Below are 27,143 nucleotides of genomic sequence, written 5' to 3' on the forward strand. Positions count from 1 at the left end.
GTGTCCATCAGGTGAGGTCATGAAACTTCCTTTGTGGGCTGGACAATCCCTATCATGGTGGCACACACGTGTTTGCCTCCCCCAGGGGCGGGGTCTTCCCGTTGAGGCCGGAAGGTGGGAGTGGCTAGCCCCAACACAGTCCCAGGGCTGGAGGAAGGACAGCGTCTTGGGAGCTCTTGTCGCCCTTCCCCCATTAAGGCCAAAACTGAGTCCCCAACAGGGCCCAGTGGGCTCTCTCCCTCCCCTCACCAATCAGTGCACATATTCCAGAGCAAGGTGTCCTGTGACTCCCTGAGCTGTGATTGAGGCCTATTCTCAGGCCTCCTAAAGCATTAGGCCCTCCGTCAAGATGGCCTCTTATTATTGCCTCTGAAGTAAGAGGAGCAGTAGAAGTCCTCTCTCTTTGCCAGAGGAAGCCTTCCTCCCCAGATTAGTTGCTGTCTCAGTTGAAGATATATGAGGTATCTGGGCTTTTCCTGAAGCTAGAATTTGGCACCTATTGCCTCCCCTGCCCTCCCCTGCCTCCATCATGGAGAGCCAGGGACTGGCCCTGAGCTCCCACTGCTCTTATGTCTTCTTCCTAATTCCTAGATCTCTCTCCTGAGCTTAGTCCTTCCTGTATCACCATGGGCTTCTGACTCACAAGAGTAAGAATTGCCAATCTTGTCCTGCCATCTTGCCCAGTCATCCGGATTTAAGTTGTTAAGGCATGGAGGCTACATCCTCTTCCTAGCCCCAATCTTCTTTTTGCTTTTGTAATTACAGGAATTCTTTTTCACTTTTCTGTTCACCTGTTCATCCTATTTCCTATACAAACACTCAAAAATGGCTTATTATCAGACTGTTTTTCTCCTCAACTCTCTTCCCACTGGAACAACCTCATAAATCAAATGATCCTGTGTGTGTGTGTGTGTGTGTGTGTGTGTGTGTGTGTGTGTGTGTGTCAGTCCTAGGACTTGAACTCAGAGCCTGAGAGCTGTCCCTGAGCTTTTTTGTTCAATGCTAGCACTCTGCCACTTGAGCCACAGCTCTACTTCCAGCTTTTTAGTGGTTAGTTGGTGATGAGAATCTCATAAAATTTCCATTGGCTTTGAACCATGATTCTCCAATCCCAGCTTCCTGAGTAGTTAGGACTATGGGCATGAGCTACCTATGCCTGCCTCAAATGATCTTTTCTATTCAACCTCTTCATTGTAGAAATAGAGTTCCTATCCAAATAAAGTTTTCTCAATCTGAGGTTCCTACTTGTATATAACGTATACCCGGATGAGTTTTATGTCATCTTAAGAACTTAAGAGTTGGGGCAGGGAATGTGGCTTAGTGGTAGATTGCTTGCCTCATATGCACAAAGCCCTGGGTTCGATTCCTCAGCACCACATAAACAAAAAAGGCCAGAAGTCACACTGTGGCTCAAGTGGTAGAGTGCTAGCTAGCCTTGCGCAAAAAGAAGCCAGAGACAGTGCCCAGGCCCTAAGGCCAAGCCCCAGGACTGGCAAAACAAACAAACAAAAACTACGTGAGCTCTTGTATGTGACTTAGTTTTCTGAGATGCTATGGCTTTATAAAAACTAAAGAACTAAGACAGGTTCGTTGGCTCATGCCTGTAATCCAAACTACTCAGGAGAGATGGGTAGGATCATGCTTCAAGACATGCCTGCCATCCCAGCTACACAGGAAGCATAAATACGAAGATCACACACCAGGCTAATCTAGGCATCAATTCAAGACCTTATTCATGGAATAATGAACGTGAAAGGAACTGGGGATGTAGTTTACATGTAGAGCATTTGCCTGGCAAGTGCAAATTCCTGGGTTAAACACAAGTAACACATGCACAAGTTGAAAGCTATGGTGTTGGGAAGGACCTAATGTCACTGCCCAACAGTCCCTATGAGTTTATTTTCTTTTCTTTAATGCACTGTTACTCTGATAAAGGCCCTTCTCTCTTTGGAGAAGGCTGGGAGAAAAATACAAGTTTTTCATACTGTACTGTTTTCCTTCCTCAAGTTTGGGGCTTATTAAATGACTGGAGTCTGGGAATTCATTAAGAGGCTATGCTTCTCTTTTTATTATTTGGGTTCTATTTTTTCTCAGCTGGAAGTTTTTCTCTGTATACAATTCAAATTACAATTTAGTAGGCATCCTATGGATTTCATTTGTAGAAAATACGATGATGAGATTAGTCAATGACAAGGCAGGTTTACAGAAGTCAGTTTATGGGGGACTATTGATTTCTGCACCAAGATGTGCTGCCAACCATGGCATAGTTTAACTCCAGGACCGTGGTAGAGCAGGTGTTTAGAAGAGTGGACACAGATACGGTGATAAACCCGTTCTCAAAGTGCCTACCACGTATGACTTGTAGCTAACAGTTCCACTGAGTTCCACTAGAGGGCAGCACATACATATCCAAAGCATGTGACTGAAGCCACTTATTTAAAAAAAAAAAAAAAAAAAACTGAAGAAATACTACACAACAAATCTGAACTACAATCCCAGCATGCACTGCGGAGAGCCTGACTTGCTTCTGCACAAAGATCTAAGTCTGTTTCTCCTGCGGAGACCCGAGGACACCATTACTCTCTACTCCAAAGTAAGATTTCCTGGTAGTTTGTTTTTCCAAAAGTTGGATTGGGGGAAAAGGAGGCTTAATGTTTAAGATGTTATGTGTTCTGCACTTTGCTTATTTCAAGATGAATTTAAACAGTTAGATGATGATGTAACAGGTTTTGGCTTTGGGTTTTTCCACAAGTCTTTCTTTCAGAGTAGCCAAAGTAAAAGCAGTTTAACAGTGTCTCTGTTGAGTAAACATTTGCCTTTCTAGTTCATGAAGATATTTAGAGCTCCTGCAAATGTTGTGCTGTTGTCTCTTTCACTGGAACACTTTTAAAGGAACAAAGTCAACATGTTCAATGTCCATCTTGGATTTACTGAGAATTGGCTTAAATATGCCATTTCTGGTCATCTTTGCATAAATTTACCCCCAAGAAATCTGGGTTTGAGGATACAGCGTATCCCCGCTGATCCCAGAACAACCGATGGCCAGCTAAAAGCAGGTTTTCCAAGTGAGCCAATGGGGTGCTTTGTGCTTCCACAGATTTTCAGTAGATGCAACTGGGCAGCTCGTCCATTCTTTTTGCTGGCACTGGGGCTTGGATTCAGAGCTAAGGTGCCTTCTCTAGGCTGTTTCACTCAAGGCTGTTGCTCTACCACCTGAACCGTATCTCCACTTCCAGCTTTTGGCTGGCTAATTGGAGATGAGTTTCATAGAATTTTCTGCCCAGGCTGGCTTTAAACCTTGCTCCTTAGAGCTCAGCCTTCTAGGCAGCTAGGATTACAGGTGTGAGCCACTGCCACAGCTGGGCCATCATTTTTTTTTTTTTTTTTTGCCAGTCCCAGGGCTTGAACATAGGACCTGGGCACTGTCCTAAGTTTATTTTGCTCAAAGATAGCATTCTACCACTTGAGCCTCAACACCACTTCTGACTTTTTCTGTTTATGTGGGACCAAGGAATTGAACCCAGGGCTTCATGCATGCTAGGCAAGCATTCTATCACTAAGCCACATTCCCATCCCCCTAGGTCAGTAATTTTTTTCCAGTCCTGGGGCTTGGGACTCAGGGCCTGTGTACTGACCCTGGCTTCTTTTTGCTTAAGGCTAACACTCTATCACTTGAGCCACAGCACCACTTGCGGCCTTTTCTGTTTATGTAGTGCTGAGGAATGGAACCCAGGGCTTTGTGCATGCTAGGCAAGCACTCTACCATGAAGCTACATTCCCAGCCCTGAGTCATCAATCCTTAAAGAAACCTTTGACATACACCGTTACAGGAGCATGAATCTCTATGGCCTATACAGGTGCTGTAAAAACAGTCTCTCTTAATAGGTCACACTTGGTACTAGGGGAGAGCAAAGCTGATAGGAGTGTTCTTCTAAAGTATAAGTTGACTTTTACCACATCTGAAGTGAAGTTTTGTGTAAGAGGAAAGAAAAGAACACTTAGCATTGGTTTTATCAGACACTATAGAATGTAGAAGCTAGTTCCCTTTGGGAGTGTAGTGCCTGCTAAGCAGAGCTCTACCCCTTGAGCCGATCCCTGCAAGCCTTTTTACTTTGCTTCATTTTCCAGATGGGGTCTATAGATTATTGCCCAAGCTGGCCTCAGGCTTCGATCCTCCCACCTCTGCCTCCTGTATAGCTGGGCTTCCAGTTGTACAGCACTGTGCTTTAACTAGTTCTTAGTGTTATTCTGTCCTAAAAGAAGCAGACACAAAGGTATTAGGGGGAAATGCTGGTGTGGGAGAAAATGCATATGAAACTACAAACAGCTGGGAGAACCATCAGCATGTGAAGGGGAGAGAGAGAGAGAGAACAAGTGGGTGGAAGCTATTCCTGCCTGTTGTGCAGCCTAGCAAGGTAGCAGATTTCTGTAAGAGTCAGCCCTAGAGCTGCTGCGTGTCTGCCTTAGTCTCTTTGGTATTCTTCAGAGCAAACGCCTGACTTCATAATCAGTTACCTCCATGAGTCCAAGGCTTTGAGGTGCAGGCTCTGGTGCATGACGCGGGAACTGAGAGGTCTGCCAGGAGTGGAGCCCCAGTCCTCATCCGATGGCCTAGTTGGGAAACCTACTGCGAAACCCAGGAGGGCACAGCCTCTCAAGAGCCTTGCTGATGACCCAACTCACCTGGGAAACACTGCTCCTGCGTTGGAGCAAGCTGTGGAGGGTTGGATGGACTGGTGCACTGGGTAAAAGAAAGGAGAGGGAGAGAAGAAAGAAGGGAAGGAGGGAGGGAGGGAGGGAAGGAGGAAGGAAGGAAGGAAGGAAGGAAGGAAGGAAGGAAGGAAGGAAGGAAGGAAGGAAGGAAGGAGAGTTTTCCTGGCTGAAGAGAACAGAGATAAGTTCAAGAAGGAAGGAGCAGACACAAGCCTGAAGGCGAGGCTCCTTTTCTTTTATCCTACTCAGACATGTCCTGCAGGAAGGCTCACTGGACATCTTCTCCTCCCCCACCACCACCCCACCCCCACCATTCCAGCTACACAGGAAGCATAAATACGAAGATCACACACCAGGCTAATCTAGGCATCAATTCAAGACCCTATTCATGGAATAATGAACGTGAAAGGAACTGGGGATGCAGTTTACATGTAGAGCATTTGCCTGGCAAGTGCAAATTCCTGGGTTAAACACAAGTAACACATGCACAAGTTGAAAACTATGGTGTTGGGAAGGACCTAATGTCACTGCCCAACAGTCCCTATGAGTTTATTTTCTTTTCTTTAATGCACTGTTACTCTGATAAAGGCCCTTCTCTCTTAGGAGAAGGCTGGGAGAAAAATATAATTTTTTTTATTTATACTGTACTGGTTTCCTTCCTCAAGTTTGGTGCTTATAAAATGACTGGAGTCTGGGAATTCACTAAGGGGCTATGATTCTGTTTTTATTATTTGGGTTCTACTTTTGCTCAGCTGGAAGTTTTCTCTATGTATAGCTCAAATTACAACTCAGTAGGCCTTCTATGGATTTCATTTCTAGAAAACACCATGATGAGATTAGTCAATGACAAGAAGTGGAGATTTGGGGCTGGGAATATGGCCTAGTGGCAAGAGCGCTTGCCTCCTACACATGAAGCTCTCGGTTCGATTCCCCAGCACCACATATATGGAAAACGGCCAGCAGGGGTGCTGAGTGGTGCAGGTGGCAGAGTGCTAGCCTTGAACAGGAAGAAGCCAGGGACAGTGCTCAGGCCCTGAGTCCAAGGCCCAGGACTGACCAAAAAAAAAAAGAGATTTGACTTAAATGGTAGAGCACCAATCAAGGACAGAATGAAGGCTGAAGGACAGCCAGCACAAGATCCTGAGTTCAAGCCCCAATACGGACTATAAATAAATAAATAATAACTTCATTCTTCTGTGGGTTAAAGTATTACTGCTGCATGCTTAAACTTTAAAAGAGGATCAGTAGCAATGTCGGGCAGACTGCTCTCATACAAGAGGAAATTCTTATCTCTAATAAATTACACAAAAAAAAAAAAGCTGGAAAGGGTGCTGTGATTCAAGTGGTAGAGCACTAGCCTTGAGAAAAATAGCTCAGGGACAGCACCCAGGCCCTGAGTTCAAGCTCCAGTATGGGGGGGGGGGGGCTCTGACACTGTCTCTATGACCTTGAGCAACAAGTTTCCTCATCTGGAAAATGGAGATATTGGACATGATTTGATTTTTCCAGCGCTATTGTTCAACAAATCTTGGAGGCCAGCTATGAAATATTTTCAAAGGACAAGAAAAACTGATCATGCAAAACTCACCAAAAGCTGACAGAAGAGAAAGCAAGAAGCAGGGCAGTAGGAAGGACACGCGATGGGGGGGCGGGGGGGCGGGGGACAAGGCATCTGGACTCTTCGAGTGCGCTTCGTCACCTGAGGCTGACAAGGAGGATAAAGTCCAATGTCAGGCTCCCGTCTCCACCTCAGGGGCTTCCGCTGCGGACTGCTGATAAGTTATACAGGTCTCTAGACATCCACACCGTGGGAACAAAGGAGGGGTGGATCACAAAGGCTCTATAGCTAGGTGCATATGATCCTATAAAATAATGTTTTATGAAATGAGCTCCAAGAAATGGAGAGGAGAGAGTTTGTTGTTGTTGTTGTTGCTTCTGCTTTTTGTTGTCTTTTTCTTTTGTCCTGTTTGCTCATTTGTCTTTGGGAGAGGGTAAGGGGACGCAGAAATAGAAGGATAAAGGAGAAATAAACATAGCAGTGGTACTCACCAGACACTATGTAGAAACTGAACTCTACAATTTGTGGGGTGGGCATGAGAGGGAAAAACTGGGAGAAAAACTGTCCAAAGAGAAATGTGCTCATTGCATGACTTATGTCACTGCAACTCCTGTACACATCACCTCCACAATAACAATAAAATATACATGTTAAAGAAGTTTCTGATATATAAAAACTAGGTGCCTAGAGTAAGCACCCCTCCACAATCCAGTGGAAGGCCTGTTCTTATAGTGAGGAAGTCTACACATTCTTAAAGGAGCGCATTGAGCTGTCCATTCCAGATGTCACAAGGCTGTATTCTAGTTACAGTGGAAAGCATTAACTGCACGTGTCTTTAGCTTTCCCTGCAGGTTCGCTCATGGGTCGACTAGACGGGAAAGTTATCATCCTCACTGCTGCTGCTCAGGGGATTGGCCGGGCAGCTGCCTTAGTAAGTTCTTGTCTCTTGTGGTTTGGTTACTTACTCATTTTGGACCCCCTGGTTTTCTGAATTCTATACCTCTTTCCCTCTCTGTCCATCTCACCTCCTCCTTTTTGATGCTGAGGTTGAACCCAGGGCCTCAAACATGCTAGGCATATACTTTGAACCCCCAACATGCTTCTGTTGTCTTCAGTTACATAGGAAAACTTGCTATTCCTGATGCCGACAAAGGAATTGATGGCTCACTCGGTGTTCTGTGGCATCCAAGATAACCTTTGGCTTCCGGAAACACATTTCTGCCCCAGTTTCTCCACACTGTAATACATTTATTGTACAGGCCTTAAAAAGGATACATAGCTTTCTGGAATGAGGTCAGCTCAGAAGAAGGATCCCAGAGTTACTTCAACTTCTCCCACATCTTGCCCCCACCTAAGTTACTAATGCACCTTAAAATAATGGCAGCACAATTGTAGCAATAGTAGTATAATCCTGACAGGGAAAGGCCCCACCTTTCTCTTGTTATTTGAAGTTATTCCCCTTGCCCAAATGAAATCCAGACTCCCATCCCAAAATAGCAGCATTTTGAGTCACAACAGTTATTTGTTTGTTTGTTTATTGGTGCCAATACTGGGCCTTGAACTCAGAGTCTAGGTACTTGTCTCTTAGCTATTTGTCTCAGTCTGGTGTTCTGCCACTGGAGCATGTTGGGGCTTCATTGGTGATGACATCTTCCTAGCCCTTTTTATGCCCTGGCTGACTTCAAACCGTGATGTTTAGATTTCAGCCTCCTGAGGAGCTAGGATTCCAAGCATGACCCCGGGCACCTGACTACATTCGAGGTTTAAAAAAACACTGTTTGGTTTGATATTAAAAAGACAAAGATGCCAAGCACAATCTCTGTCACGTTCTAAAAAAGATGATCATAGTAATAATAACAGGAGGAAGGGGGGAGTGAGCCCAGAATGTATGAAATTCCACCACTTTCTCTGCAAAACTACAATGAAAATAAGGTAAAAGAAAAAGAGACCGAACGCTTCCCATTCATGCCGGCCATTTGCTCGTTTACACAAAGGGCTTGTTTGTGTCTGCAGGCTTTTGCTAAAGAAGGAGCCAAAGTCATAGCAACAGATATCAATGAGGCCAAACTTCAGGAGCTGGAAAAGTACCCGGGTAAGCAGCGAGCCGCCTGAGCCGGGGTCAGAGTCTGGCGAGTGTTAGAAAGGAGCGATACGCACGTGCTGAAAGAAAACCCTCTAGCCGCTCGGCCGCACAGACCTGCTTTTCTTCATTTTTGACTCTGATATTAAATCCACGGTTCCGGGAGGAACCCACAGACAAAAATGTGTGCTTCAATGTCTGAGAAATCTAAGAGATGTATTATCAAAATTGCACACTGGACAATTTGTTGAGAGATTTCGTTGCTAGTTACGAAGTCATGAGTGAAAATTATCAGCTGTTCTGTTAACTATTAATGAGGGTTTTTTTTTTTAATGTTTTATTTTGTGTATGTGCGTGTTCCTTCTGGGACTTGAACTCAGGGCCTGGGTGCTGTCCTTGAGTTCTTCTGCTCAAGGCTAGTTCGTGCTCTACCACTTGATCCACAGCTCCACTTTTTCAGTGCGGTTTTTCTTTCCTGTCTGCTCTGTTCCTCCCTCTCCAGGAGCAGCATTGTTCCATAGTCACATGATACACATCACGTATGTATTCGTAAGTCATGTGACAAGGTAAAATACAGGTGGAAATTAATTTAAATAATATATTTATATAATGCAGTATATATAATATTGCAGCATGTATTCAATATTTAAAATGATGAATGGAATGTTTTTTTAATTTATATTTGTTTGATTTTTTTTTTTTTGAGATAAGATCTTACTTTATACCCCCAGCTAGCCTGAATTTACAACTCTCCTCTCTCGGCTCCCCGAGTGCTGGAATTCCAGGCCTTCACCACCGCACCTCGAACTTGTCTGATGGCTTTGTTTGGGATCTGCCAATTTTTGTATTTGGGTTCACATTCCCAGCTTCAGCATGGTGGATGAGTTTGTTTTCTTTTTTTTTTTTTTCCAGAAGTAGAACTTGAACTCACGAGCATGAACTTGCTAGGGCAATTTCCCAGCTACGTCCCAGCCCCTTTCTGATTTAATTTTTTTGTTTTTCAGATGACATCTCCTGTTTTTGCCTAGGGCTGGCCTCAAGGCTTTTACCCACCTGCTTGTGCCTCAAAAGTAGCTGAGATGACAGCAGGTGTTACTATGCAAAACCCCAACATGAGGATTAAGTTGTGAAATTCTCACCCTGGTCAACCTAATGAACAAAGGCCCCACCTCATGTAGTTATCTAAGTGCTGTGTTGAGAATACCTAAAAGCTGCAGTTAGCTTGTGGCAAGCGTACCATACAACATTACTAACCATAGCTCATTGGGCTGTACAATCGTCTTCAAAACTTACACATAAGGACAAGATTGTACCCTCTTGATAACTAACTCCTCCAAATTCTCATAAGTCTTTTGCTAAAGGCTAGCACTCTACCACTTGAGCCATAGCTTCACTTCTAGATTTTTTTTTTTTTTTTGCCAGTCCTGGGGCTTGGACTCGGGGCCTGAGCACTGTCCCTGGCTTCTTTTTGCTCAAGGCTAACACTCTGCCACTTGAGCCACAGCGCCACCTCTGGCCGTTTTCTGTATATGTGGTGCTGGGGAATTGAACCCAGGGCCTCATGTATACGAGGCAAGCGCTCTTGCCACTAGGCCATATCCCCAGCCCCTCACTTCTAGATTTTTTTAAGTGGTTAATTGGAGATGAGTCTTCCCAGGCTGACCTTGAACCATGGTCCTCAGAATCTCCACTTCCTGAGTAGCTAGGATTATAGGGTCTAAGCCACTGGCACCCAGCTCACTAGCTGTGTTTTCAATGCTCATCTGCCCCCTGTGGTTGAGCTTAGCCCTGAAATCACTCACCACGATGGGAAACCTGTGATCTGCCAGGTTACCTAAGGGCCCCTCCATGCCCCATGCCACATTAGACCTCACCGTAGCACTGAGGACTTCAGCCACGGGATGCTGGAAGAAACCAGAGCAGAGCAAACCTGCTTCAAAGTTATCTGGCCTTGGCCTGGGAATATGGCCCAGTGTAGAGTGCTTGCCTTGCATGCACAAAGCCCTGGCTTCAGTTCCTCAGCACCACATAAACAGAAAAAGCCAGAAATGACACTGTGGCTCAAGAGGTAGAGTGCTAGCGTTGAGCAAAAGGAAGCCAGGGACAGTGCTCAGGCCCTGAGTCCAAGCCCCAGGACTGTCAAAGAAAAAAAAAAAAGAAAGTTTTCTGGCCCAGCAAAGTAGGACAAGTTACGTGATCAAACAAGCCTTAGTCCCTTGAGTGAACCAACAGATGTAGAATATGGTGAATCACAATTCCAAGAAATTGAAAGAAAGTTATTCTACTGGAAAAAAACACAAAGGAAAGGAATCCAAAATAAAATTTCAGCTGGGCACTAGTACCTTACTTCTATAATCTTAGCTACTCATTAGGCTGAGATCTGATGATTGAGGTTCAAAGCCAGCCCAAGAAAGAAGGAAGACGAATCTTCCGTTAACCAGCAAAAATCCAGAAGCAGAGCTGTGGCTCAAGTGGTAGAGCACCAGTCTTGAACAAAAATTCTAAGAGACAGCACCTGAGCCCGGTGTTCAAGCCCCTGTACTAGCATGAATGCACGCACGCGCACACATGCGCACACACACACACACACACACACACACACACAATCTAGAAGACTGAAAACCCTAAAGATAGTCAGCAGTGTTAAAAATCCCTGCTAGTTTCATTTTCTCCATGTGATGAATCTCAAAACAACGAAATCTTCAAAGGGAAATGTGTTTTGATAGCTATAAATTAATAGTGTCTTTTATTCTTTAGGTATTCAAATCCGTGTGCTGGATGTCACAAAGAAGAAACAAATTGACCAGTTTGCCAGTGAAGTTGAAAGAGTTGATGTTCTCTTTAACGTTGCTGGGTAACTGATGACCTTCTATTTCTCTTTACTTCAGAAGGTTTTCTATGACTTTGTGAAAAGAGCTTTGAGTCAGGTGCCAGTGGCTCACACCTGTAATTCTAGCTACTCAGGAGGCTGAGATCTGAGGATTGAGGTTTGAAGCCAGCCCAGGAAGAAGAGTCCATTAGAATCTTAGCTCCAATATACTACCCAAAAAAGCCAGAAATGGAGCTTTGGCTCAAGTGGTACAGTGTCCATTGTGAGCCAAAAAGCTAAGGGAGAGCACTAAGCCCTGAATTCTAATGTTAGTATCAATACAAAAAGAGAACTTTGACATTATGGCAACATTATTCATTGTGGAGCATGACATATCCCTTGAGACATAGGCTAGGTAAGTGATGCAGCAAAGAGACTGACAGGAGCTTGAAGCCTGCGGGCAGCCCGTAACTGCAGAAGACACTGGGCATTGATCCAAGCCGGGTCGTGTGTGCCACTGTATGGAAATTCAAGCACAGCAGGGACTTCTGACTCTGTTTCATAATCTGATTATTCATGCAGAAGAATATCTATAGAGATGACAAAACCATTGAATCTTTCCTTTCCCTTAGCCTCTATTAAGTCTGCGGTGAAGATATAAAAATATAGCATGCGCTTGTTAATGGCAGGAAGCTGACATTCTGATTGTAGCAACCAACCATACTTGGTTGGTTGTTGCTGTCTAGGAAGCTTGCTGATAGACGTGTGACTTGAAAACAGACACACTTGCGGGGGGAGGGGTGTTGGGGGGGTGCCAATACTGGGGCTTGAACTCTGTGCCTCATGCTCTTGCTTCGTTTTTTTTCTTCTCAGTGCTAGTACTCTACCACACCTCCACTTCTGGCTTTTTTGCTGGTTAACTAGAAATAAAAGGCTCTAAGATTTGTCTGCCTAGGCCAGCCTTGACTCCTGATCCTCAGATCTCAGCCTTCAGAGTAGCTAGAATTACAAGAGTGAGCCTCTGGCGCCCGGCCGAGAACTTCTCTTCTGTCTTGCCTTGTTTATTCAACTCTTCAAAGTAGACATGAGCTGCATAACTTTGCGATCCTCTGATACCCAGAACATTAGGGTGTATTTGTTGTTTGCCATTTTTATTTTCTCAGAGATTGCCACCAGAGGGCAGTGTTGCTCTTGAAATAAGAGTCACTTGCTGGTGGCTTTTCATGCATGGCATTGATGTTTCCAGTGTACTTGGTGTATAGCGCTACCCACATCTGGCCACCCCAAACTCACACCTTCTTTGTTTAAAAATATATATTATTATCTTTAAATAGCTGTACAAAACAATAGCCCTTCACCAAATTCATTTATGAATACAATGTCACACCTTTCAATATTCTCACCCGCCCCTCTCAGCCCACCCCATCCCCCACTTTTCTTAATTTTTAGGATATGTATTGATTTTTTGCCATTTAACAAAGCAAGTTACATATACAATGTATCTTTGTCTGTGTCACACCTTAAATCTTTTAAAAGAATGATGCTGTCTTTGGATAACAAATGGGCTCAGTTAAGTCGAGACTCTTATTAACATAGGGTGTGTGCTTACTATATTTGAGCTATTTAGTCTTGATGCAGGACATAGACAATGCCTGTGGTCACTAAGTGACAATAGATAGAATCATGAATGGATTATAAAAATAATAAGTGTGTGTGTATGTGTGGTGTGTGTGTGTATGTGTGTGTGTGTTGCTAGATATTGAACCCAGAACCACATGCATGCTAGGCAAGCACTTCCCAGTGTGTTGTACCACCATTCCTTGAATAGCAATTTTGTTGACTCCTGTTCAATGCTTCTCCCAGGTTCGTCCATCATGGGACCATCCTGGACTGCGAGGAAACGGACTGGGATTTCTCTATGAGTCTCAACGTCCGCAGCATGTACCTGATGATCAAGGCGTTTCTTCCTAAAGTAAGACCACTGCCACCACCAGAACGAGGGCAGTGGGCATGCGCGAAGGGAGACAGGGGCTGACAGAACGCATTCCATGCACGGAGCATCTGATCAGCATCCTGATCGTTCATTTAATTCCAGTTCTTAACAGTTGAGAAATTGAAGTATTCCTGTGTGTCAAGCTCCGTGCTAGGCACACAAGACTCCTCAGTGAACTCAACAAAGTCCTTTCCATAAGGAGTTGCCCTTCTTGAGGAAGGGAACATAATGATGGGTGATCAAATAGACATATTATATGTAGGGCAGTTATAGGCACCATGAAGACAAAGGGGAAAGGTGTCAGCAAGGCCCTCCTGTATGTCACTAATAGTGGGATTTTTCAGAGGCCCAGGAGAAGTAAGGGAGTAAGCCTGGAGGCAGGGGACCCAGCAGAGTGACTGTCACTAAGACACACAAGAATGAATTAGCCGGGCGCCACTAACTCATACCCGTCATTCTTCCCAGTCAGGGCACTGAGCTCTGAGGATCACTGTATGAAGCCAGCCCAAGCAGGAAAGTCTGGGAGACTCTTATTTCCAGTTAACTAGTGAAAAGCTAGAAGTGTGGCTGTGAGGTAAAGCACCAGCCTTGAGCGAAAAAGCTAAGGAACAGATCCCAGGCTTGGAGTTCAAGCCCCAGTACTGGATACACACACACACACACACACACACACACACACATATATATATATATATACATGAAATAGTCCTATGAAGTAGGCACTCCTTTTTCACAATCACTGATGATACATGGTAAATCTGAGAGATTAGGTGAGTTGTCCAAGTTCCTAACTAACAAATGGTTACAACCAAAATTTGAAGCCTTGGAATTCAGCCTTTTCTGTAGACTACAGAAGGAGCGACAGCGGGGCCTTGCTGATCCGCCTCCGTGGAGTTCTCCAGCCTTCACCCAGGCGAATAGTATGTCAATCTTGTTTTCAAACAAGCATTATACACCTGTCTAGGTGCTGATGGAGAAGAGGAGGAAATCTAGGAAGGATGACAACCCTGACTTTGATTGCACCTACAAACCAGGAGCTACAGACAAGGAAAGGAAATGACTGAGTCCAGAACCAGCCCAGGTCAAGGTTGTAAACGGAGTTCCCGTGAATGCAGAAGGAGCCCTTTGGTCTTTCCACTCAGCTGGATTGGATGATCCACTGATGATTCTGAACACTGTCCAAGCCAGGCCAGGGAAAGAGCACAGCAAGGCTGACACTTTGCTCTGAGTATTTAATCAGAATGTCAAGAAGGATCCAGGAGGGCTGGGAAGATGGCCTAGTGGCAAGAGTGCTTGCCTGTACACATGAAGCTCTCGGTTCGATTCCCCAGCACCACAGATATGGAAAACGGCCAGAAGGGGCGCTGTGGCTCACGTGGCAGAGTGCTAGCCTTGAGCAAAAAGAGCCAGGGACAGTGCTCGGGCCCTGAGTCCAAGGCCCAGGACTGGCCAAAAAAAAAAAGAAGAAGGATCCAGGAGAACACAAGCAGGATCATTAGAGACACCAGCCTGAGAGTGAAGAAAATGTTTGAGTGTTTATTCAGTACCTCAGAGGGATCTTAGAGTAAACTTTCAGAATGTTCAACTAGCAAAAGTTATCTTTTTGGTTGTGCAGAGTTTATTTTTCAAATCTGTGATTTGAGACTTCGATGGATTTTCACAGACAGATACTTAGCACAGGATTTGAGGTGGAAAAGGAACCGCCAAGAATGAAAAGCTTGGGGGCTGGGGATATAGCCTAGTGGCAAGAGTGCCTGCCTCGGATAAACGAGGCCCTAGGTTCGATTCCCCAGCACCACATATACAGAAAATGGCCAGAAGCGGCGCTGTGGCTCAAGTGGAAGAGTGCTAGCCTTGAGCGGGAAGAAGCCAGGGACGGTGCTCAGGCCCTGAGTCCAAGGCCCAGGACTGGCCAAAAAAAAAAAAAAAAAAAAAAAGAATGAAAAGCTTAGTTCCCAGAGGGTGGAGAGCTACACGTGTATGGAACTTATTTGCAAAAGGAGCTACTACAGATCTGAAGGCTTTAGAAATTCAAGTTAAACAGTAGGTATGGGATCCGTAGAGCTGGAATTTAAGCTTCTAAGTACATACGAACATTTCCAATATGCAAATGCCAACTTGTAAATTAGTACACTTATTTTTTTAAGATCCAAGAGATGTGAATGACTTGGATATAGAATCCAAATAATTCAGTGCAACTTGTTCAGTGATCCCAATCACAGTGTGGGGGCACCTGCCTGTAATCCTGAGATAGGAAAATCACAAGTTCAAGGCCAGTGTGGGCTAGATGCGGGGGAGAGGGGAAGAGGAAACAAGCAAAGTGACCTTGGCCAACTCAGCTCCTCATGTAGAACACTAATATCAGAGATGTCTGCAGGCAGAGTCTGAGCTCTGCCCCTACAAGGCCATGATGAGCAGTGGTGCTTACATCCTCTAGTGTCTATGTCTTCTGCTGGAAAATGACAGTAAATGGCACCATCTTTTCCAGTCCTGACTGTCTAGGGTCTTTTGTGTCATGAAGTATGATACACAAATACCAGCATAGAATTTTCCAGGGGAAGCTATGATTTGGAGTCTACACATACCTGAAAGGTTGGGTATCCAACATCTAGGAAGACTTGTAGAAAGCTTTCATTCCTGGACAGATGCACCAAACACCATCCTGAGATTTTGAGACAAGCCAAAAGGCAGAGACACAATTAGAACATATTGTAAGAAGGCCCACAAGAACGGGAGATCAGTTGAGAGCAAAGATTTGGCAATGTCTTTGTCATTTGGGCTTATATGTTTGCTTGCTTTTTTCCTCTTATGGTATCTTAGGAGAGTCACTAGGACATAGAGCTGTTCAACAAACATATGTTGAATGACTAATGAATCAAAATTATCAATCCAGGTGAAGGTCAAGCATTGCATTTGGAGACTTCAGTGAACAAGCTATACCAGAAGTTAGGAGCTGAGCTCTGGCCAGTTGAGATAGATCAGACTAAGATGCAGCCAGAAGGACTTGTCTAGGATAGGCTAGAAGAAACCTACTCTTGAATTTCTAGCCAATCAGTTGTGAGCCCCGTATATACCATGGTGTAGGAAGGGACATGACAGCAGGTACAGAGTTTGTGTTACAAGAAGACAGCCTGGATGGGGGCAAGGACGCTGGGCCCTAGAATCTTGGTTGAAGTCAATCTTAGTTGAATAGATAATCCAATGGTAGGGAAAGTACCAGCATCTTAAGGGTACTATAAGGTTGTCCCTGAAGCATGATTGACTTTCAGAAGACTAAAGATGGAGCCTCCATAATAAATAGCTCATCTTTATATACTAAAGGGAACTGGATGCATTCTCCATGTCCATTGTTCATCACTAATGTGAATGAGGGGAAGAAAGAAACAAGTTTAAGGCTTTGTCTTCAACAGTGCTTTTTACACTGCTAACATTCTTGCTCCTCTTCTGAAGCCTGTATTTCATTATGATCTCCTTGTTCTGAAAGCTTCTTGCTTAGGTTCTTCTTCTTAGAACTCTTGTCTTTACTTAGGTTTTATCACCAACATGTGCCAAAGGTTTCCATCTTTTGTCTAATTTTCTTTTAATTCCCCCGACAGTTATTTTAACTCTTCCAGCCCCTTGAATTCTACCATCTCCACTTCTTTCTACCTCCCCAGTGATTTCACTGAGAATTTAGTGCCCAACATCCAGGAATCATGGGGGGAGGGGAGAGGAAGAGGGGGAGGGGAGGAGGAGGAGGAGGAGGAGGAGGAGGAGGAGGAGGAGGGGGAGGAGGAGGAGGAGGGGGAGGAGGAGGAGGAGGGGGAGGAGGAGGAGGAGGGGGAGGAGGAGGAGGAGGGGGAGGAGGAGGAGGAGGGGGGGAGGAGGAGGAGGAGGAGGAGGAGGAGGAGGAGGAGGAGGAGGAGGAGGAGGAGGAGAGAGGAGGAGGAGGAGGAGGAGGAGGAGGAGGAGGAGGAGGAAAAGATCACTAGCCTTGAGCACAAAAGCTCAGAGACAGTGCCCAGGCCCCTGGAGCTCAAGCTCCATGACCACCAAGAAGGAGGAAGTGAGAGGGGAGGGAGAAGGGGAGGGGAGTGGAATGGGATTGGGGAGGAGGAAGTCTTCCCACACCTGGAACACACAGTGACGCTTATGCATGTTCCATTTAGCTCATTCTTGTACTACAGGGAGGTGGTATAGCGCACCCTTCAGAAGTGCCACTTAGGCTATAGTTCCTAGCAAGGTCTGGGTGAGGGGATATCTGGTAATAGTCCTTAATGAAGCTCAACATTAACAAGGTGAAATTGGTGCTGCAACCATAAATAAGTGCATGTGTATTTTAAAAGCAGGGTTGGAGACACACCGGGTGGTATTTGGTTTTGCCCATGTTTTGTTTCGGCAGATGCTCGCTCAGGGGTCAGGCAACATCATCAACATGTCATCCGTGGCCTCCAGCATGAAAGGTAGGAAGGCCTTCTTCCGACATGGCGATGATCACACGCGCCTTCCCGAGCTGGGGGCGTGAGAAGGAGCATCAACAAGATCATTAAACCCAGGCAGAGCTTCGAAACTCCTGTTCTAAAAAGTCAGTTGTAGGTTGCTTAACCATCAGACTCATTGCCATAGACCAATGCCAGTCATAACTTTTTTCTTAATTTATGTGACACTATTAAGATAAATTTTAGGTGTTTTTTGCCTTCCCTTTTATTCCTTCTTATGAATGTGGAAGTGAATATTGATTTAAGGGAAAAAGCATTTGCCACTGAGTTACCCAAAATAATGTATGGAACATGTACTGTATGCCCCTACCCCCCCAAAACTTCATGGTTCCAAAGTGGGGGAGAGACAGGCCAATTCCATTTCCTGGGGGAAAGCCATGGTGCACCGATTTGCACAAAGTGCAGTAGCAATACACAGAGCGCCTGTGGAGTGAAGAATGCTCACAAACAGCTCCCCCGGGCCCTGAACGAGAGAGCCGTCAAGTCAAAGGGCCAGGAAGACTGGGCAACGGGGAAGGCCACGAGATAATGCTGCAGCCTGATCCCCATGGATTTGTGGAACCCAAATGAAATCGCTGCTGAAACCTTGCTTTGCAAGAATACACAGGGGAGGCCTGCAAAGTGCCAAGGCCTCTTGTTTGATTGTGCAGGTTGATCCCAAAAGAAAACACTATTTCCTGTTCTATTCTTTTAAAGCCTGCTTATATACAACTGGTACAAGCAGATTTCGGCTTTTTCTGTTTATGTGATGCTGAGGAATCGAACCCAGGGCTTCGTGCATGCAAGGCAAGCACTCTACCGCTAAGCCATTCCCAGCCCTCATGTGATTTTTTTTCTACCCAGGCTTTCTTCACGCCACAAGCCTCAGATCTCAGCCTCCTGAGGAGCTAGGATCACAGGCGTGAGCCACAGGCGACCATCAATGTCTGTGTTTTCCTTTTAGAGCAGAGCAGGCTGGGACAAAGCTTAGAAATGGTCAGTAGGGAACCCCACTGTGTTCCTTTACAAAGGAGACGATTTCTAATTGCTCCCATTGTTGCCCCTTGCCCGCCGCAGGAGTGGTGAATCGCTGTGTGTACAGCACAAGCAAGGCGGCTGTGATTGGCCTCACGAAGTCGGTGGCTGCGGACTTCATCCAGCAGGGAATCCGGTGCAACTGCGTGTGCCCAGGTGAGTCAGGAGCCCAGCCTGCCCTTTCCGACATGCGCGTGCCACTGTGAGCCAGAGCTACCCACGCTTGTCTACCACGGGACACGGTAGCCTATAATCTGGAGAAGGTCAAAATAAAGGGTCTGGCCTCCTAAAACAGCACCACAGTGATGGCCCCCCTGGGGGAAGGGGACTGCAGTTGAGAAGGATTTAAAATACACCACGGTGTGAGGGACAGCTCCGAATCCAAAGGCTGGAGTTTGTGTTTTGAAAGGAGACCAGGTGACTTTGTCATAAGAAAGGTGTGGTGCTTACCTATAATTCCAGCACTTGAGAGGCTGGGCAGGAGGACGAAAAGTTTGAGAACAACATGGGCTACATAGTAAGTCATTGTCAAAAGAAGCAAGGAAGGAAGGAAGGAAGGAAGGAAGGAAGGAAGGAAGGAAGGAAGGAAGGAAGGAAGGAAGGAAGGAAATAAATCAAACAGAGAATGAACCTCTCTTTACACTGTCAGTAGGGTCATCAAACTATGGCTTGCTGACCAAATTTGGTCTACCAGATAGTATAGCTAAAGTTTTACGTGTAGGAAGACAGGCACGTTTTCTTTGCTTGTGCATTGGCCATGGCTATTTTTCACACTACAAGGAAAAGGCACAATTGAGCTGTGGCTACAAATCAACTGGAGCTAAAGCCAAGTGTGTTTGCTCTCAGGTTCTTTATCAAAAAAAAAAAAAAAAGTGGGGGGGCCCTTTCAGTAAAGGCCTTTGCAAAACTGGGTGTGGCTTGTTGTCTTGGTAACCATGGGAGCATGTTAAATAAGTAGACCTTATTACCTGGCTCTCCCAACCCAACATAAATACACAGTGCCTAATAAGGATTCTTCATGTCCCCTGAAAGATACTGCCTGTCTAGGATTAAGGCATTCTAGCAATTCACAGCTGGCTGAAGAACTGTTTTCGTTAATTACCTGAAGGACATTTCCATGCCTGAAGGGCTTGGTAGAAACTGAGGAAACAGAGGGAAGAAAAGTGTGTCATTTATAAAGTCCTACAGGGGATTTCTGACTGAACCTTGGGTAGAAAACCCTTGAAATACAGAGAAGTAGTTAAGAACCCATTGGCCACAGGCATGCAGCCATTGGCGTGTTCTGCTTCCATTCTCTTAGAGTAGAATGTAGGCACAGGCAGCATTAAGACAGGAGAAAGAGTTCACTGGGTTCCAGTACCCACTCCGGTGTTCATTTGAGTCCAGCTCCTCTGGGTGCCATTTGTCATATGGAGTACATGTCACGATGACTTGGAAAATACGACGTTTGCCACCCCTGGAGTACTCATGAGATTGGAAAATATGTTATCCAACACTTAGGGACAAGGAAGTAGCTGTGATTCACTGAGTCTACCATGGAAGGAAATGAGGGATGTGGGCACTGCAGGTGAGTGTACAATGCACTGCTGGAGGTGAGCCTCACGGTCCCAGCCTCCAATGGGGTGTGTGCAGATGATGACTGGGGGTGGGGGGGGCATGGTAGAGGCCAATGACACCAGAATTCATCCGAGGCCTAAGTTTGCTCTGCAGTTCATTTAATGGCTGTTGTACGTGACGTTGGAGTTTTAGGTCTCAGGACCAGATTTCTGGGGTACCACTGGTCAGGTCTCCCATGTACCCCAACACGGCCACATGCTGGTGGCTCATGCCTGTAATCCTAGTTGTTCAGGAGGCTGAGATCTGAGGATCGCAGTTTGAAGCCAGCCAGGACAGGAAAGTCTGTGAGGCTCTTATCTCCAATGAACCACAGCAAAAGCCCGAAGTGGTGCTGTGGCTCAGAGACAGTGCCCAGGCCCAGAGTTCAAGCCACAGAGCCCAGGAGAAAAGACAGACGGACAGACATTGTGAAAGGCAGAGAGATCGAGAGATAGATAGAGAGAGAGAGAGAGAGAGAGAGAGAGAGGAAATGTATCTATTGCTGTGCCTGTAGTGGAACAAGGCAAAGTAAGCACTTCCAGTCATCTCAGTCACGTTCAGGTTGTAGACGTGAGCGTCAGATTGAAATGGGCAAAGATAATTTGGAGCAGAGAGCAAATGATGGGTAAACTGTTATGGCCACAGTCTGAGCTAGTGGATAATTACAGAGGAGGAATTGTTATAGCTGTGACCACTGAGGAGAGTAATCTGGTGGTGATAAACCTTGTTGCTGGCGGCGATGGGTCCTGAGGAGCCTCTGCTGCTCCCTTCCTTCAAGGGTGGCCGATTCCTCCACTCCCCCTTGTAAAGATACCAAGTCTCTGTCCTGGTCCTTAGAGTCCAAGGTGATTGAAGAAAACAGTTCAGAAGAAAGAACACCAACAGGAAAAAGAGACCGAAATGCCAGGCTTTTTTCCCCCTGCTTTTAGTTACTTCATGGGCTCACATACGAAATCAATGCTTTTCAGCAAAAGCAGGTTTAAGCATCTGTACCAGCCTTAGGTAAGATGTGGCATTCACTACATCAGTTTGATTTTGACATGAATAGAGGATTTAGAGCTCTTGTCTTTATCTTGATTGTAATCCAGTGATAGGTTAAATTGATTCTCAGGGTGAAAAGAAAAAAATATTTTATGAGAACTACTTGTTTTGGGATACTTCATCTAGAACAGGTTTTACTTAATCTTGGCTCTCCTATGTGTGTGTGGTCATAGTTGAGTGCTGAGAAAAAGGAAGTAAAATGGTAGAAATTTATTTTTTCTTGTGATTTCTAACTATAGTTAGCATCCTGTACATACAGCATCTTGTAAATACAGTTTATTGTCTTGAGATATCTATTGAAGATGCTATATTTTTCTGTCCTGAAGAATGATTTTGTCATTTAAAATCATTCAGTGAAAAAAAGATGATCAGCCATATTGAAGAAAGTGCATTTCCCATGCAAAAATTAATCATTAATCATTTTTAAAGGCTTTTTACTGTATTAGGTAACACAATATACAATGATTATTTCTAGGCAAGAAGCTCAGCTTTTTTTCCATGAAAATATTTTTGCTTCAGTAGTAATTTGTTTTTTATCTTATTAAGTGGAGTTGTTACCAGTGTGTTAACCTTACTGAACTAGGAGGAAGGTGCATACTGTACTATGCATTCATATTTATCATTGTTTTTCTTATGGAATTTCCCCTTGTCCTGGCCAGTGTGATTTGCAAATGGATGCAATTTATGCATAGTATTAAGAAATACAGTAATGGAGAAGCCAAAAAATTGAAAGTTTGGGTTTTCACTGCATACTCTTAATGTGAGTCCAGTTAATCTGCAAATATGTTGCAGTCTTAAATCACTATAGACATTTACATTTTTATTTTGCCAGTTACTTCCAAAATGTATTGCTATACATATGTCATTTTTGTTCTAAGATAACATTGATTGTAGGAGAATCTTGTTCCTCTCAAAATAGTCATGAAAGTGTACAAGAAAGTATTTTAAAAGAATAAATTTCTTTAACTAAAAAAAAAAAGATGTGGCATTCACTCACCTTGATAGGAGGAAGCCATGGGGAGACTTTAGGAGACACTGTCAGTGGGACCTTCAGGTGCTGGTCAAAATGGAGGCATTGAGGACTTAAAGAAAATACTGGAATAGGAATAAGATAGAGCCTTTGACTACAGTAATGTATATATACATATATACACACATATACATATTCCCCCTTTAGTAACCAAGCTGTATGTCCACCTTTGTTTTAGGAACAGTTGATACCCCATCTTTGCAAGAAAGAATACAGGCCAGAGAAAATCCTGAAGAGGTATATATGGTTTTAAATATATTCTTCCCTTTTGGCTAAAAGAGTTTCCTTCTTTCTTCCCTAGAGCAGACTGATTCTTAATAGCCAGGAGAGGGGGAAGATTCAAATCATTGTCTAGTAAATATAAAGTGTGTGTGTGTGCTCTTGCTCTTTGTTTTTTTCAGGCATGGGTCTTGAACTCAGGGCCCAGGCACTGTCTATTTGTTAAAGACTAGTTCTCTACCACTTAGAACCACAGTACCGCTTCCCATTTTCTAGTGATTCATTGGAGATAAAAGTCTCACGGGGACTTTTCTGCCCCAGGCTGGCTTCAAACCACAATCCTCAGATCTCAGCCTTCTAAGTAGCTAGGATTACAGGTGTGAGCCACTGGCACCGGCCCTCCTCTTGGTCTTGCTCAGATGTTCTTCATTCGTGGTGGCACGCTACCACTTGAGGCATGCCTCGACTTCCATTTTGTTACAGATGCCTTGGAGATAAGAGTCTTGGGGATTTGTCCTTGAGGGTTAGGAGCATGAACCACCAATGCGCAGCAGAGATTTCATCTTTCTAGGAGCTTTAGAGGTGGATGATGGTGAAGTGGCTCACATGTACATATGCTTAATACTATGGAGCTAGGCACTGAAAATTATGTTCCACGTATTTTATGTTAAACGTGGTTCATGGTAACTGTTTAACTCAAGTGCTGAGATGAACAGGCATGCTCCACTATGTCACCCAATTAAAGAAAAAGAAGACAAAAACCTTCTTTCATATCACCTATCTTCTTTCTGCTGTATGACAATATCTATGGCTGCTTGTTTTCCAGTCATAGTAACCCTAACAGGTGACATGAGGAAGCCCAGGTTCCCGGGGGGAGTGGGGGGGGGTTCATCTTCCCTTTAGCCCTTAAGGAAGCTACAGGAAAACATACATGTCTTCTGGTATCACTGACTTCCCAGTGGTCTCTGTTCACAGGCCCTGAATGATTTTCTGAAGAGACAAAAGACAGGAAGATTCGCCACCGCTGAAGAAGTGGCCCTGCTCTGCGTGTATTTGGCTTCAGATGAAGTAAGCACTGTTCTCCCAGAGTTCACCACCCTGGCTTACCTGTGGTTGGACTTGCCTAGCAGTCAAGTAGCATTGTAGAGTCTCAGCCACATACAGGCTAGGATGCTGCATTTACAAGGCAGGGACAACTTCCAATAAGAGCCACTGACTCTTCATTCATTCAACTTTACATGTCACAAAATCTTACTGCAGGGGCTGGGAATATGGCCTAGTGGTAAAGTGCTCACCTCGTATACATGAAGCCCTGGGTTGGATTCCCCAGCACCACATTTATAGAAAAAGCCAGAAGTGGCGCTGTGGCTCAAGTGGTAGAGTGCTAGCCTTGAGCAAAAAAAAGCTCAGGGACAGTGCTCGAGCCTGAGTTCAAGCCCCAAGACTGGCAAAAACAAAATAAAACAAAACAAAATCTCACCGCAAATGAAATGGAGAGTAGGAAACAACATGAAAGTGCTCAATTTTCATTCTGTGTGTGTGTGTGCGCGCGCGCGTGTGTATGTGTGTGTGTGTGTGTGTGTGTGTATGTAGGGGTACTGGTACTGGTACTGGGGCATGAACTCAAGGCCTGGGCACAGTCCCTGAGCCTTTTTTTGCTCAAGGCTAGGGCTCTACCACTTGAGCCACAGCTCACTTCTGGTTGTTTCCTGATTAATTAGAGATAAGAATTGCACACACTTTCCTGCCTAGGCTGTTTTTGAACTGTGAACCTCAGCTATCAAGCTCCTGAGTAGCGCAGATAACAGGCATAAGTCACCAGCATCTAGAAAAGTACTCAATTTTCTCAGAGACAGTTTCTTTCAATCTTGATTAAATGTAAGTTGAACAAATGCAGATCTGAGCTGTGAGAGTTTCTGGTGAAATGGAAAGGGTTAACCAGATTGCCTTTATTTAGAGTTGGCTTGCAGTGTCTAATTTTACTGGAGACTTGCCTAGGAGAATTCCACTGGCTATGTTTTCCTATTCTTACTTGTTTGTCTGCAGGTGTGAAAATTCCTAGTTCAATCTCTTCTGCTTTGCATCTGTTTAGTAACCAGTTGCTTCTTTAATGACGTGTGTGTGTATGTGTGTGTGTGTGTGTGTGTTTATACTCAAGGCTAGTGCCCTACCATTTGAGCCACAGCCCCACCTCCAGTTTTTTGGTGGCTACCTGGAGATAAGAGTTTCATTCTCTTTTCTGCCTGGGCTGGCTTTGAACCATGATCCTCAGATTTTAGCCTCTTGAGTAGCTAGGATTATAGGAATGAGCCATCCGTGGCTGTCTTATTGTATATTTTAATGACACACAGCTGGGAAAACAAAAACTGATACAAGGTGCAGAGGATAAGAGCATCCTCTTCCGTATGTCTTCGAATGTCACATAGGTTACACAAACAAGAAACTTTATGAATGGTAAGAGAGGAGGATGGGAGGGGGGTAGGGTGAAGAGGAGCTATGGAACTTACCAGTTATTTTGTCTTAAAAAAAAAAAAAAAACAACAACTTGGTACAGACCAGATAATTTGGTGAAGATGACACACAGAAGAATTGAAATGTGTGCGTAATAAAGTAGCCACCATTTCTCCAAATATTAGCTATACTTGTATAGCCAAGGAGAATGCTAGTTATGAGAGAAGCAGGCACGTAGGCTTGATAAGTAACTGTCTCCAGAGGAGCTCATTTGATGTGAAAGTACTGCTGATAAACTGAATGATCCTTAAGCTGACAAGTGTGCAAATATTGTGTCTTGAAATGTGAACCAAAAAGGTCTTTGGCGCTGTAGTGGGGAAAAGAGCATTTCATATTAAAGTTCAGCCTGCTTCTGAAAGAACTTGAAAGAACTCCTTTTGTTCAAGTGACGACTTACCCCCCTCCTTTTCCTAATTTATATAATCAGTTTTTCAATTTTTCTACGCTCAAACTATGATGTCTTTCCTTCTCCTCCATCCATTCTTTCAAGCTTTAGAGGTCAGTTTAAAATTAAGACCACAAATCAAGATGCTTGTCCATTTTAAATTAAAAGGTTTTCCAACTTCTACTACCAGTACGTTTTCAGCTTTAGTTCTTTGGAAAAATCATATGTTTTATGAGCATAAACCAATGATTATATTTAATTTAGTTTTATACAGATTTTTTTCTGTTTTCTTTTGTTGGTCCTGAGGCTTGAACTCTGGGCTTGGGCGCTGTCCCTAAAGCTCTTCAGCTCAAGGTTAGCATTCTACCATTTTGAGCCACAGTACCACTTCTGGTTTTCTGGTGGTTAATTGGAGATGAGAGTCTCAGGGACTTTCCTGTTCCAGCAGGCTTTGAACCATGATCCTCAGATCTCAGCCTCCTGAATAACTAGTATTATAGGCATGAGCCACTGGCACCTGGCTACAGACTCTGTTATCTGGACCTTGTGTAGAATATGATTTCATGGTTTAATAAATTACATAGCTCACATAAAATTTTAAGGCAGTGTACTTGATCCAACTTCTGTGGTTGTTTTGTTGGGGTTTTTTCCCCCTGTGGTCCTGGGGCATGGACTCAGGGCCTGGATGCTATCATTGCACTTTTTTGATCAAGACTAGCACTCTACCATTGAGCCACATTTCAACTTCAGGCATTTTTGGTAGTTGATTGGGGATAGGAATCTCACTGACTTTCCTGCCCACGCTGGCTTCAAACCTTGACCTTCAGATCTCAGCTTCTTGAATAGCTAGGGTTACAAGTGTGAGCTACCACTGCCCAGATACACTGGATTGTTTGTTTAACTGTTTGGTTATTGACATGGCCACTTCCTTATTGACACACTTCACCTTTTAAAGGGTTTTTTCCTCTCTTTTCTGTTTTCTTTTTTTGTTGTTGAAAAGTTTTCAGTATCCTGCAACTCAGCTAGTTTTGAGTAGTTCTGAGCTTCAGGATGAAAGCGTGCTATGGGAGCCTACCCTTTCTTCTCATTTGGGACGTGGCTACAGGCCACCACTGCTTAATTTTGTGATTCTGAAACCAAACACCCATCTGACTCTGCCCAGAGCATGACGGAGCTGGGCATGTACGGGCATGCCCCCCAGAGGCCATGCAGCTCTAGCTCACAGGAACAGCGGGCGGTTCTAAAGCATTCACAGGGAAATCCAAATTTTCTCCAATTCACTTTGTAAGCAGAGGTTTCTTATTTGTCTGAGAACCCACTGGTTATTTTAATAATAAAATAATAAGCAACTGGTTATTTTGTTGTTGTTGAAAACATAGCCTGTGACCTGCTTGGTTAATTGCTGTGTTACCTCACCCTTGTCCCTGCAGTCGGCCTACGTCACCGGCAACCCTGTGGTCATTGATGGAGGTTGGAGCCTGTGACGCAAGCAAACCCACAGCAGACCTGCTGGGCAAGAAACTCACTGACAGCGCTCTCCCAATGAAAGCAAGACCTTTCAAATGACAGCAGCCAAGGGTCTGGCTCTCTAAACATATTCAAGTCATTCTAATCGCTCTTGAAATGATTAAGTAAAATCCAATTAAAAATATGCAACTTGTTGAAAAAGAATCTTTTCTTCTGTGTATTTTTATTTTTACTGCCTACTCTATAGAT

At 44.5% G+C, this 27,143-nt stretch overlaps 1 protein-coding gene across 2 annotated transcripts; it reads left to right on the plus strand.

The window, feature by feature from the left end:
• The first annotated feature begins 2,508 nt into the window (after positions 1-2,508).
• Bdh2 (3-hydroxybutyrate dehydrogenase 2) lies at positions 2,509-27,098 on the plus strand. 2 transcript variants are annotated; one of them, XM_048333501.1, is made up of 10 exons: positions 2,509-2,593; positions 7,111-7,202; positions 8,285-8,363; positions 11,109-11,205; positions 13,024-13,132; positions 17,535-17,595; positions 18,688-18,801; positions 22,497-22,549; positions 23,507-23,599; positions 26,858-27,098. In XM_048333501.1, exons 2-10 carry the CDS (start codon positions 7,131-7,133, stop codon positions 26,909-26,911), a joined length of 732 nt encoding a protein of 243 aa, XP_048189458.1. In that variant the 5' UTR covers positions 2,509-2,593; positions 7,111-7,130; the 3' UTR covers positions 26,912-27,098. The 2 variants fall into 2 exon arrangements, with proteins under 2 accessions (XP_048189458.1, XP_048189457.1); XM_048333500.1 differs by having other exon boundaries at positions 2,512-2,593; positions 22,491-22,549.
• Positions 27,099-27,143: the final 45 nt, after the last annotated feature.

This window comes from Perognathus longimembris, chromosome 24, assembly GCF_023159225.1.
Source record: "Perognathus longimembris pacificus isolate PPM17 chromosome 24, ASM2315922v1, whole genome shotgun sequence".
In the NCBI taxonomy this organism is placed as follows: domain Eukaryota; kingdom Metazoa; phylum Chordata; class Mammalia; order Rodentia; family Heteromyidae; genus Perognathus; species Perognathus longimembris.

Excerpts from the sequence above, each read along its gene's own strand:
- Bdh2 (XM_048333500.1), top strand. The coding sequence starts at position 7,131 with ATGGGTCGACTAGACGGGAAAGTTATCATCCTCACTGCTGCTGCTCAG. Across the intron at positions 22,550-23,506 it reads CCAGAGAAAATCCTGAAGAG|GCCCTGAATGATTTTCTGAA; the intron begins GTATATATGGTT and ends CTCTGTTCACAG. Across the intron at positions 23,600-26,857 it reads TGTATTTGGCTTCAGATGAA|TCGGCCTACGTCACCGGCAA; the intron begins GTAAGCACTGTT and ends TTGTCCCTGCAG.